This window comes from Ptychodera flava, unplaced genomic scaffold, assembly GCF_041260155.1.
Source record: "Ptychodera flava strain L36383 unplaced genomic scaffold, AS_Pfla_20210202 Scaffold_28__1_contigs__length_4768798_pilon, whole genome shotgun sequence".
Lineage (NCBI taxonomy): Eukaryota > Metazoa > Hemichordata > Enteropneusta > Ptychoderidae > Ptychodera > Ptychodera flava.
Window position 1 is genome coordinate 4049793 of NW_027248350.1, and position 13337 is coordinate 4063129.

Genomic DNA, 13337 nt, shown 5'->3' on the forward strand with positions numbered 1-13337 from the left:
CAATAGCGACATAATACGACAACACTTCCCTTCTGGTCAAAAGTTAAAGGTGTTTATAAAATGATATAAAGCGTTTTATTAATCGTCAGTGATAATGTCAATTACGTGATATTTATGATGATAATTCTGAAGATGTTTAGGGTGATGATAGTGATAGTTTTGATCATGATCTTGATGACTATGGTGATGGTGGTGGTGGTAGTAGTAGGGAGAGCGATGACGACGACGACGACGATAATGTTGTAGACGATGACGGTGGTGGTGATGATGACTGTTGAATCGGAAGAGATGCATGCATACAAATGAGCATTCCTACGTACATACATACATACATACATACATACATACATACATACATACATACATACATACATACATACATACATACATACATACATACATACATACATACATACATACATACATACATACATACATACATACATACATACATACATACATAAGTACGCATGCACACACACACACACACACACACACACAGACCTATCTATCATCCATCCATCCATGTCACTTGGTTAGATATTCTTTACCTTGTCCTCGTGACAAGCCTTGTTTCAACTCCGTGCATTTCTTGTCGCCTGGATGTACCACTAATACGATGAAGAAGTCAGGAAAACGACGTTTCTGGAAAGAGCAATTTCAATCCAATGGATTAGAATATTGATTAGAATTGGTTTTCTTCGTTATCCCTTTGATTAGAAGCTTTATGTTTATAATAAGCTGTGTCATTACAATGGAGAAATTATCTCATGATAGTGTAGGAAGAAGCATCGTACATGCTTCAACAGTTTCTAAAATCCTGAACTGAAGCCATTAGTTAACCAATACTCTGCCATTACTACTATAACATTCGGAACAAGGATCGTTGTCTATTAGGAGCGTAAATGTATGTCCCTTTCTTAAACTAAATTGTCTTGGAATTTGTCAAACACCTTCCAAGATGTCCGAGTAATCGGACTTTGTAATATACAGCGTATTATAGATTTCTGATGATGGGATATGCCTATTTCATTTTGTTAACAGTACATCAAAAGTCATAATAATTGCTGCAAAGGTGTTAAACGACCTCGTATGGGAATTTATGCTGTACACATGCTCCAGAAATATCTTGTGACGTCATTATGATTTTGCACGATTCTTTACCAGTTCGTGTTCACTCTTAATTTAGAGATGTATTTTGGAGCATTGCGCATGCGCAGTTCTACATTTGCATAAGCGACCCGTTCAACACGAAAATGGATTTTTCTCAGGGTACGCACACCGCACCGGGTGCTTTCGGCTCTTGTGTAAAGGCGATGGAGAGACATATTCGGGTCAAGCTTGGAAGCAGAAACAGTTTGGACTTTCAGTTAACGTCATGGCTACCAGCGAGGGTGGAAAGTTAGGATTTCCGGTAGATTTTATGCAATACTTTCAGCGATCCTCTCAGGCTTTCCGCCATGTTGTTTCTGTCAGAATATCCATGATTTCATTCAGCTATATTCAAATCCATCGTACAGTGTTTTTTTCGGCCGATTTTTTCATCCCACGTGAACAACACTGTCGATGAACAATTGGTGGACACAAAGGCCAGCATTTTATGGCCGTTGCGCCTTGGGGACATTGGGGGACACTCGGCATTTCCTTACATGCATCGCGGCCTACTTCTATTTTTGGAAATTCCGACGTTTTAGCTTTGTATACGTACCAAGAATATAACGATCTCATGCATGGCGACTTATAGAACAGCCCGCGAAGGAATTCTTTTAGTGAAAAAAATACAGCCTTCAATTGTCCATAGTTTCATCCAAGTGTTCAGCTGCGTCAAGTGGTAGCCCTGCGTACAATAGTGTGTGTTCCCGGCGCTATACGTCCTCCCATCCGTGTAACGCCAGGAACATACAGCGTTGTACGCAGGGCCGGCTACGTCTAGTGGCAGTATACGAATTGAATCAAGTCATTGGTACGTACCGCACTTTAGATGGGTTCAAACTTAAACTGAGTTCGATGTTAAGTGATAAGAGGGGAAATACACCATTATAAATATTTAGGATTTTGATCTCGTTTGAAAATAAATATTGCATGTATCAGATATTGTAGAGTACAATAACAAATTGTCTTCTGGAGAGTCAAAACATTTTGATGTTAGGGTTGCCAAGCAAAGTTTTGTTTTTTAGATGATATATGTATGGGGTCACATGGATAAGTAACCTGGCCCTGTGATTAGTCAATTTGGTGATGCATCTTCAAGGTCTGCAGTTTGGGTATTTCTACAAGAGATACCTTGAACTTAGTCAGTATTGTTATTCCAGTAATTTTGTATTGCTTTTCATGACTGAGGATCTGAATTAAAAAAGACACTAAAAAGACACTACTAAATCATATTGCAGTATCTTTATTATATTTCACAACACCATGAACATGTATAACAATATAAGTATTATAATTTTCAAATAAATACTCTTGCAGTAAATAAATGTTTCTCTGTCTTGTTTTTGTAGTACTTTATAGTGCTGCATGGACAGTCCTGTTGAGTAACTAACTATGAGTGATATTCTGCCGACATGTGTCTTTTATATTAACCTAATAAGAACAAATGCTTTCATTGCACTGTGCAAAAAATATAATGACGATAAAAAAATAAGAACAAAACCGAAAGAAAACCCTCAAACTAGGTTTTTGGAGGAAATGGTTTTCCCTAAAACAAGAGCAAAATCAAAACAACCTGAAAATCAGCCTATAAGCTTGACTAGACAAACGTTATAATGCACATGAAGCAAATTTTATTTAGGCAAATTTTATCATCCTGGTGTCGTACATCTGACTAAAATTCCCCTTCAATTGGTTTCCTTCCATTAGTCCAGATCCTCCCAACCGCTTCATGGCGAGACTCCTTTGGCGTCGTTGGCGTGTAGCAATAAAAGACTGAGGGGAAGGGAAATTAAATACAGTTTTAGAAACCTATGTCAGTTATGGAAGCCTAGCCCCCGAGGGTCATTGCGGAAGCTTTAGGTTTTGACGATCACCTGAGACGTACCTCTGCAGACTAGAGTGCAGTCGTCCATCGGAGCATAAACGTACGTTCACCGTGGCGATGGCGGAAGAAGTTTCTACCTCCATGCAGCATCATTATTTATTATAAGCCATACACAGCCCCATGGCATATATTCGAAATGATCAACATTAACAGGCAGGGAGGGAAAACAGTCGACGGTACAATGGAGAAGTTTAACACCAAAAGAAAAAAAACTGCCGTGCATGCAAACATGAAATACAAGTCCGGGCAGCGGGCTCTGCGTCGCAGGGTACCGGCGTTTTGTGGCCCCAACGCCGGTAAAACACACAGCCCTGCCACGCAGGCCTTGCATCGTGCTCCCAGGAAAGTTAAAAATTAAGCGCTGGTTCCACAAATTTATCATGGGATCACTGTAAAGAGGTTTATTAACCGTTGATTCCTGATCAATTGTAACTGTGGACCTGATTCGGCAAGTTTACCGTATACAGCAGAAGCTTCCGAAGGAGTACACACGGTGTAGACAGTCAGGCAGAAAACTTAGCGCGATCCGCGCGATCGGAGCTAGCTCTGACCTCTGACATTAGGTACGATCAACTTCCTGCTCTACGCACGCGCAGCAAAGGGTCAACGGGTCAAAACGTTACTGCGAGTGCGCATAATACATCTCTAAATTAAGAGTGAACACGATTCTTTACCATCTCTCCCATGCAAGACCCGCTCTAATGCTGTAATAGTGTCAGAGACATGAGCAATCTGCAAAAATAGACGCAAACTAATCGTATAAACTGACCTGTACAATTATTGATGACTTAGTCGTCAACGTCTGGTATTTTCCGATAAACTTCACATTGCGCAGTAAGTCAAACACAGGGCACTATAAACACAACAAAGCTCATGAAAATTATATTGTGATATAGCCGGACGATTGCTTAGAATGGAACCTTTGAATTAAATGGGAAACGACTGACAATGAATTTGACCGGCAGTGCATCCTACACGTGATGAATCGTGAGAATAGTCTCCCTTAGTTCCTACTGAGTTATGTACCGATGCAAATTTATATAATATGCTGAAGATTTAAGAACTATTGATATATTCACCAAAGACCCGATGGTGTTGGGATAGAGAGAACTGTTGGAGAAGAATGAATGAGTAGTTCTTGACAAAGAGTAGACGATGCAAACTTTGTGACATAACAAATTCTTCATTTACCTCTGCTTCTTGAACTGATATGGTGGCACAGATCTTATCCTTGGAATGTCCTCGTACTTGAACCGCGTCCGTGCTCTCGGGAATCTTGAAATAGTAATACTGCAATAAAGGTATGAAAGAAATGCAAAAGCGATATGAGAGCAATAAATCGGATTCCACATGTGGGAGCCACTGCTTTCAACGTAATGTCAATTGTTTGTCAGTTGTATCTATTTAGTTGCATTCTCGGTAGACGATGATACATTTCCTGTACGACGTTTTGCTCTCTTTTTCCTTTTCCAGTTAATGTAGAGGTGTAACGTTTCATCTTCACTCTAATTTGGTATATATACGTTAATTACATGTTGATAGGTTAACTTCGACGACTCAACATGACAAGGGTGTATTCTTTTATCATAAGTTGTTTTGAAAATTAATTTGCCACATTGTGCGATCTGTGAGCTACTTAGAACACATAAATCTCCCAGTGATTATAATGTAGCGTGTCAGTTATGAAGAACTTAGTTTGGTGTGTGTCAAGGGTGCCTATTATTTTGATGAGTGCCTTGATGTTCGATGGGATGAAGCGATATCCACGCTTTTAAAACATCGCATAAAACTTACTTTTTGAAATCTTCACTTTTTCGCTCCGCAAATGGACATACAACTTATACACAGAGATTAGAAGGGTGTTTGGTGATAGGCAAGGGGTCGTTGTCGCTTTGAAATAAAGATTTACTAGCTAAATAATTATGGAATAGCAATGTGTTTTCATGAGAGTCACTTTTAGAATAGGTCCCATGTTTGCTTGGCAAAGTCAATTAGACTGTATGTTACAAGCTGATTGACAATATTCATGCTTTCATTCATGATAGTCGAACACTGAAAAATACAGTTGTACGGAGACCGTGAAAAATACGTCATTATTGTTGTTTTTCCGATAATTTACTAATGCTATACATTGAATGATATGTTTTCATTGGTAAACGTTTATGTGAGGCGCTTTAGCTAAATAAGCAAAAAATAGCTTCCTGTAGTAGTAACGATGTACTCCCATCGATTAAAATTTTCATTTTGTATGATGTACTTACCTGCCAGTGTTATGATACAATGACGGCTATATTGAGGGTACATACAGGCTTCGCCTAGCTTCCGGATAATACAACACAAAAGCAATGGAGTATAATATAACCCCCGAATAGATCGATGCGGTTTTGGCAGAGACTGTAATTAGAGCGCCGCCATGGGTGGATCGCAAATTCAGGGATATTTGTGCCTTCCTATGTTTATCATTGCTCGATATGACGACATTCATTCTTAGAGGCAAAATTTTAGGCTACAATCCTTTGAAAATATGCAGTGGCCACAGTACAGAACAGCCGAGCTGCAATGACATGTACTTTCTCATAACTCACCTGTGGTCGTGAAGGCGATGCCATCACAGTGTGGCGGGCAGACAATCTGCAACGTCAAAGAACACACAGGCTGAGACACTGTTTGTTATTCACGGCATTATATGTTGGGGCACAGTATATGAATAAACATTGCATAGATATATACCCTGGGCTAAGATCAACATTTTGTATGATTTTAAATTCATACATTCATTCAGGTAAAATTAGAGTATTTCTATCAATTTCTTCAGCATCGTATATGATCTTTTGAATGATATCGATCACAAAAGGTTAAGTTCAAGAAAAGTCTTGTATGATTAAATATTATAAAATACAACTTACTCCATTTCAAAATCATTGACGACAGTTACAATCAGACTATAGTCAGTAGCGTTTGGCGAAGAACACGTCACTCTGATAAGCACGTCGCTCACGGGTTTATCACCAAAATTCATCGGACACAGTGTCCTGGCAACATTGTGGTATTTATGACTGAAAATAAAAAGACAGTTAGGCTATTTTCACGTAAAAAGGTATCTAACGAGGGGATTAAATCCCTGGTTATATCACTTACACTTACTCTTTTTCCGGTCATCTGTGGATATCTGAGAGATTTATTGTAAAATTGACATAATATGTAGTCTTTCACTGAAACTTACATAGCCTAGAGCTAAATACATTTATGCAGTATATTTTAGGCAATAAAACCAACTCAGCGACAGTATTCCACTAGATTTTGACCAGTTCACGACACATATGCACGAGCGATAGCGAGTGCGTATATTAAGTGAACTGGTCAATACCGAGGGGTATACATTCGCTGGGTGTGATTTATTGCTATTATATCATAACAGTATACTGATATGCTGGCATAGAATGTCAAGAAAGGATTTTGCTCTTGCCGAGAGCTAGCACATGTCGCATGTGCCAAACATGCTATATCGGGAATATATCACGGTCTTGTCGTGTCTAGACCAATCAGAATGTTGTATTGGCGCCATCAATATACTGGTATGATAATCTGTGGTATACAAATTGTTGAATGTTAATTAATTTGCTACATTTGGTCGGACTACTTCGGTCCCAATGGATGTGTCAAGGTGTGGAATAAAAAAACGGCGTGGTTTTATCGCGGGTACTAAATGATAAAGAAGTAAAAACAACACAATAGTAACTACTACAATATGGAGTAAACAAAACTTAGTATGTACATTGAAGATATTATGATACAACATTATTGAAATTCATTATCATTATTTTACTTAAGTCGTTTTAATTGGCATTTTTAACGAATATTCATAATTAGGAATCATATACCTGGATTAACTTGATCAAAGTTGGCGAAACATGCTATGTACATTGATGATACCAAGTTAAAACCATATTGAAATTCAATTAGTCTTTTCACTGCAACTGAACACTGATTTGAATGTTGGACCAACTTTCCCAGTTAAGGATATATATCTGGATGGGCATGATTAAAGTTGACGAAAGTTGCCATGCATATTTGAAATACAGATATATAACAATCATGACAATTATTTTAAAAGTTTTAGATAAAGTATCACTAATTTGCATATTGAACGAACTTTCCTTGTAAGGGACATATATCTGGATTGACATGACCAAAGTTGACAAAACTTACAATGAACATCAAAGATAATAAGTTAAACATTATTGAAAGTAATTTAGCATTTTACTTAAACTAATTACTAATTTTCTTATGAGAGAACTTTCTTAGTTAGGGATATATATCTGGATTGACTTGTTAAAAATTGTTGAAACCTGCTCTGCACATTGTAGAAACTATAATAACCAAAAGTCGGTTTAGATTTTTTAGAATATCTTATTACTAATTTGCATATTCGACGAATTTCCTAATTAGAAATATATCTGGATTGGTCAAATCGAAGTTGACAATACGTGCTATGTACATTGAAGATACTACAAGATAACATTATTGAAGTCATTTAACATTTTTACTTCAGCTTATTTCTTATTTGCATATCTAACAAACTTTTCTAATTAGGGATATATCCTGATTGACTTCATTAAAGTTGATTAAACCTGCTATGTACATTAAAGAAATGTGATAAAATATAAATGATTGTTTTTGGGGTTTTTTGCAATTTCACATCAGCAAGTTTCTAATTTGAATATTTGACCAACTTTCCCAATTAGGGATATAAGACTGGAAGGACTCTAACGATTATGTTGTACAAGTGAAAGATGTTTTGTTTTCATGTCAGCTAATGTATAATTTGCATATCTAATGAGCTTTCAAATCTTGGCATTTATAGCTTGAAGGACTTGACCAAAGCAATTTCACTTGCTATATAAAGTGATGATGCAATGATAGCAGTCAAAGAAATTTAGTATTCATATTTCAACTAATGATATAATTATATACTTCAAATTTTGGTACTAGGGAAACACATTACCCAAGATTTAACCGACATTTGAAATTCACACTGGCCACCATCCCTGTGCTAACTCTAAGGGGAAAAATAAAATTTTTGATTTTTAAAAAAACTATGACAGTGAAACTTTTTCTCACTCCAAGGGCTTCAAAACGAGCCCCAAGAAGTGGTATATCAGAAAAGCTTTGGAAACGTTTGAGAGTCCGAATTTTCTGTCCCCGAGGCGCATTCTAACATAATACACTAACGTAACGACGACAGTACTTACTCTGACAATATTTCCAAAGGCAATTTCCATGATACGATACCTTCCTGCTGCGTGACGACAAACATAACAGGATACGTCTCTTGAGCACCGCTGCTACTGACCTCTACACGAACTGCAACTGACTACAAAAGAAAGAAACGTGGCAACTGTATTTATAGTTGGAAGCACCGATCACTCAGCTGCGAACTACGTTATTTGAGAAATACATTGGTCGAAAATTCAACATCGCTGAAAGTTGGTCATTGATCCACCTCGTACGGCGGGGAGCATTAGTATGGCGATATCGCTCCTTCTTCCTCCCTGAGGCATGAGTAAGCATGAAATACTGGAATAAGTATGAAATGTTGGGTTGCAACATCAGATGGCGTCGTATCTCGGGACAATAGTTTTGAAAGCACCCCGGTAATGCAAGCTTACTATCTCATTGGATAACTTGGCTATAGTAAAGAGTATTCAATAGTCTCGGCTCCTTTATTGACTAGGTTACCATTTGTGTATATTCCTATACAGGCACTCAAGGCTTTTGTAATTAGGGTTCAAAGTTTGAATCGCTCTATTTCTGGAGAGCTTCATTCAACAAAGGCTATCATTGATACTGAGACACTTGATACCCTGGACAAGCAAGACAATGCCTACAATGTGTACGTGACTCCAGAGATTTGTATTGTATGAATCATAGGGGCTTGATAACTGAAACAAAGGCTGTCCACTTAGAAAATAAAGCACAAAAATATTCCCGCCCACTTGCGTAAACGAGACGCCCTCTTGCCCCGTCCGCTGACAGAATAACTACCCTCACGGCTCCAAACTACTTGCGAACACCTTTTTACCCGAACAGAAGCGAGTGCCAGGTATGGACATTGTTGTTCAATGTTCAGCTTCGGGATATGAAACATGACATAATGTTAATTTTATTAGTTCGGTGATATTAGATCATATACCTTTGTATATGTGACAAATACAAAGTGATGATCGCGTCAGGACTCAACCTATATATAGCTTTGCGCATCCTCAAATTCGACTTAAAGCAAGATCAATGGAAAAAGTATGTTTCTCACCTAAATTATGTATATTTATAATATATTTTTGTCGTTTACGTAAATAAGTAAGAAAATAGAAATAGTTGTGTTGTTTCTCACCTTGTTCATGCCGCCTCTCACTTGGAATACATACTCTATCTCTTCACCTTCACTAACATTACCATGGTACAGAGTGTCAAGTTCATAGGTAAGATCTCCGTTGTCGTTCGACGCTAAAGTCCACGATGGCTGGACCGAAAGCGCCACACCAAGCAAAACAAACCGTAGAATGGCATACCCACGTGCCATGTTGAGCTCAATCTGTAGAATTAAAAATAAAAATGTAAATTTAAATTAAACTAAAACATGAAATCCAAAATAAATAAAAAAGTCAGAACCAACGTCAAAATCAAAATAAGTATGATATTAGTGTAGAAAGCCAAAACTGAAACTCAGAACAATATCTCAGTAACACTAAAATAATAAAAATTTTATCATAGAATCATAATCATAATCAAAATTAAATTGATATCAAAATTGTACATCAGAACAGAAATCTAATACAAACATTGAAACGAATATTATTTTCATTTTATAAAATAAATGAATTTAGCTTTGAAACGAAAATCAAAATGGAAAGGCAACCTAAAGTCAAATCATAATAAAAAGTAAACTTATTCATTAAACAACAAATAAAGTTACGATGGAAATACTACTTAATGAAATGCTTCTAACTTTAAAACTAAAATGCAAAGGAAATATAAAGTATAAAGTCAAAATAGCCGTGCAAGGGTGGAAGGTATGTGTCGAGTAGTCAGAGTCGATGAGTAGAATATTCTTTTAATTATTTGCATAGAAATGTTGCAAAAAATAATAATCATGCATCAATTTATTTTATAAACTTTAAGTCTGACGTAAAATTAATAATACACTTATTAGAGCGTATCGGTCAGGAAATAAGATTCATTAAGACTGTTCTGAGTAACGATTGGCCCTTGCAATCACGTATTATGTTTATCCAGTTACCATTACTAGGCAAATCTTGCCGTATGAACCTGCTTTGCGCCATGAAAACAATCTACATTTCTCTTCCGATTGTGGGTGAAGATGTCAGCTAATATTATTTTATTTAATTAATTATATTTAAGAATTAAATTGATATTCATTATTTTGTTATCAAAGCATAATTAATCTAACACCGCCATTGTTTCTGATGGGGATGACTGATTTTCATGGGTTCGGAAAAAACATTGTTTCCGCCAGACTTCGGATGGTATATTATCATTTAGGATGTAAGCAGAATTAGCATAATCAGTTCGCGGAAATTGTTACTTTTGCTTTCCCTTTATGTACTGGGAATTCATTCGATGGTACAGAATAAGTTTGCACGCTGGTCCTAATAACTCTGCCAAGTTTACAAGAATTCTCGCTTTGTCCACCTGTACACTTTATCAAAAAAACGTTCAACTTTCGGATAATAACGAGCGGCATTAACAAAGATTCATCCATAACTGTTTGCCCTCGTTCAGATTTTTTGAGAATTAAAGTCCCATGACTATTCAACATGATAGAAGTATCTTATGAAGACTTATTGTGAAAGACACCCTGAATTACATACAGGGCCGTAATTTACATATATTTACATATTGATAGTGTGGAGAATCCAAAAATGACATAGAGTAATTACATAAATCTACTAATGATTTTCTCTGCTGTTCTTGGTAGGAATGTAATTAAGCTTTGCACAACATTTAATAATCATTCCCAATTATATTTGTAGTTTGCAAGATCTTCAACATTGTTAGAGACACGAGATTTCAGCAGAAATTCAAATTTTCGTTTCTTCGATTCTGTACGTTGTTCATCCCACCAGGGTTCAGTGGGTGTTCTCGTGTATTTAGTATTAGTACCGCCAACGGTTGATTTCAAATCTTTGCAAACTGCAGTTCAAATAATGTCATTAAACTGCACAACGCTCCGTTTACATTGCCCATTTCTATATTAGAAATTACATTCCTTAAAAGTACAAGAAATTCACAGGCACATTATCAGCCAAGTCTGGTTTCCATGTGTATTTGTTATAGGGTACAACATCTATCCCATTCTCCTTTTTCATGTCAGTGTTGGCATTCTGACCAAATGTCAACATGCACTGTACAGGAGAAGTGATCAGAGAAATCCAATGTATCTACAGAGAAACAGTCCATTCGATCGAACAATGTACTTGATGCAATAATAAATTCTACAATACTCACCCCTTGAATCGCAGTACAAGTGTATTCGCCATATTTTTCGTCCATAAAAAGGCCATTTAACAAATCTATACCAAATTTACTTCAACATTCGACTAAGGTTCTTCCAAAGTTAATTACATTGTCACTCTGCGAACATCTTTCCCTATTAATATAATTCACTCCATGGTCAAACAACCCAAAAGTATTGACATCAGAATCACAATCAGAATCATTGGTTACAATTGAAATCACCCGCTATAGTTACATTTTGCATCAGGGAAAAACTGCATTAACTTGCATGGTACCTGAAACCCGAGTCCTTGCCAGACCAACTCGGGTGACAAAAAGAAGACTTTTAATCCCCAAAGGTGTGAATGTGCAATTGTTATGTTTATCTTATCCAGCTGCTGGTGCCATTGTAGTGCCATTGTAGGAAAGGCAGGTCTGTGAAATTGATCCTCTGATAACGAAGTAGGGAAGTAGGGTATGAGCTTTCCCGTAATGGACCATTAGGATTCAAAAGTATTTTATCAAGACAATTTTCTAATCGAGCATATCCATTTGGTTCGCCATTATTATAAATATTTGCGACCCGTCTGGTGAAAAGTAAACGGACTACATGTTGGGCTGCCAACTCTTCTTGTTCGACTGAAGTCACTGCATAGTTGATTGATTGAGAATTCAAACTGAAAGTGCTCAGTTGGGAGCCAAGGCAAACATTGTTCAGCTCATCTTTCATGTTAGTCTTTCCACTGGCTTCCGTGCGGTCTTGTATAGTTTACAGCATTGTGACTGCACTGCTGATAACAACAAGACAAAACGCGCACTTACAGAACATTCCATTGGCTTCCATCCAAGTCATGTTCGGCGTGTACGAAGCCGGTGTGATACTGCGCCAACTTGTTGGTTGCCCAAAACAACCTATAACTTCTCTCCAGACCATAATACGATACCAATGGTTAGAATTTATCTAATGCAACACGCCTCATTGATTTAAAACTAAACTTCCCAGCACCTTTCGCCGAGACGATGTTGTGAAAGGTCATCAGTACAGGGTCACGTGACCACCCCGCTCTGGCGTTCCATGCACATAGAAAAGAAGCCGATGGCAATTTCCGATTGAATACTTTGAAACTACCTTGCAAGCACAGTCATTCGATGGCTGAAAGTGCGAATAAATTAGCTACTAGTGTACTACTGCTACTACTACTACTACTACTACTACTACTACTACACTAGGCGATGATCGCAAATCGTACAAATGAGCTAAAATTCTCATGGAGGCGGAATAGGCGTGTCATGAAGACATAGGGGACGAAACTGTTTTTGACGACACTCACTTTCCGACTGAGTTTATTGCGAAAGCATAATTCATAATAGGTATTTCTACCTTTGCACTAGCTTATATTGAGACTGCAAATACGCATGCCACAGAAATACACACAGCGCTTGGTAAATTTACTTACCATTAATCTTGTTCCCTCAATCATACAGTTAAGATTTGCATCTGCTGAAATTTATAGATCAGAAGTGTTTTGCTAAGAGCACTTCGTAGCAATGGCTCGAATTCCCGCTTTTACATCACTGATATATTGTCTGATGGCCTTTAACCTTTCAGGTAAACAGTCAGCTTTAAGCTTTAAGCAGTTTTTTTTTCCCGCGAAAGTATAGACTGACTTAAATAATATCCAGTTACCTAGCTATTGCCGTTCAACAATAAAGTTCGCAGCCAGCAGGTCCACAGGCGCTCGCAATGTTTTTAAGTCGATCGAATGCCCGGTTTCAAAACAAGACT

The 13337-nt window shown here is 37.4% G+C and overlaps 1 protein-coding gene across 1 annotated transcript; it reads right to left on the reverse strand.

The window, feature by feature from the left end:
* Nucleotides 1-101: 101 nt before the first annotated feature.
* LOC139126975 (SID1 transmembrane family member 1-like) lies at nucleotides 102-13095 on the reverse strand. Its single transcript, XM_070692893.1, has 9 exons — nucleotides 13009-13095; nucleotides 9429-9629; nucleotides 8290-8411; nucleotides 5944-6093; nucleotides 5623-5668; nucleotides 4229-4327; nucleotides 3807-3890; nucleotides 552-645; nucleotides 102-271 (listed from the first exon to the last, which is right to left on the reverse strand). Exons 1-9 carry the CDS (start codon nucleotides 13030-13032, stop codon nucleotides 102-104), a joined length of 990 nt encoding a protein of 329 aa, XP_070548994.1. The 5' UTR covers nucleotides 13033-13095.
* Between the last annotated feature and the right edge of the window lie 242 nt (nucleotides 13096-13337).

What these genes read in the sequence shown, in the direction of transcription:
- LOC139126975 (XM_070692893.1), bottom strand. Translation starts at nt 13,032, where the DNA reads ATGATTGAGGGAACAAGATTAATG. An exon ending in TATCAGTTCAAGAAGCAGAG is followed by an intron (nt 3,891 to 4,228) that starts GTAAATGAAGAA and finishes TTGTGTTTATAG; the next exon opens with TGCCCTGTGTTTGACTTACT. An exon ending in AGGCTTGTCACGAGGACAAG is followed by an intron (nt 272 to 551) that starts GTAAAGAATATC and finishes CCGATTCAACAG; the next exon opens with TCATCATCACCACCACCGTC.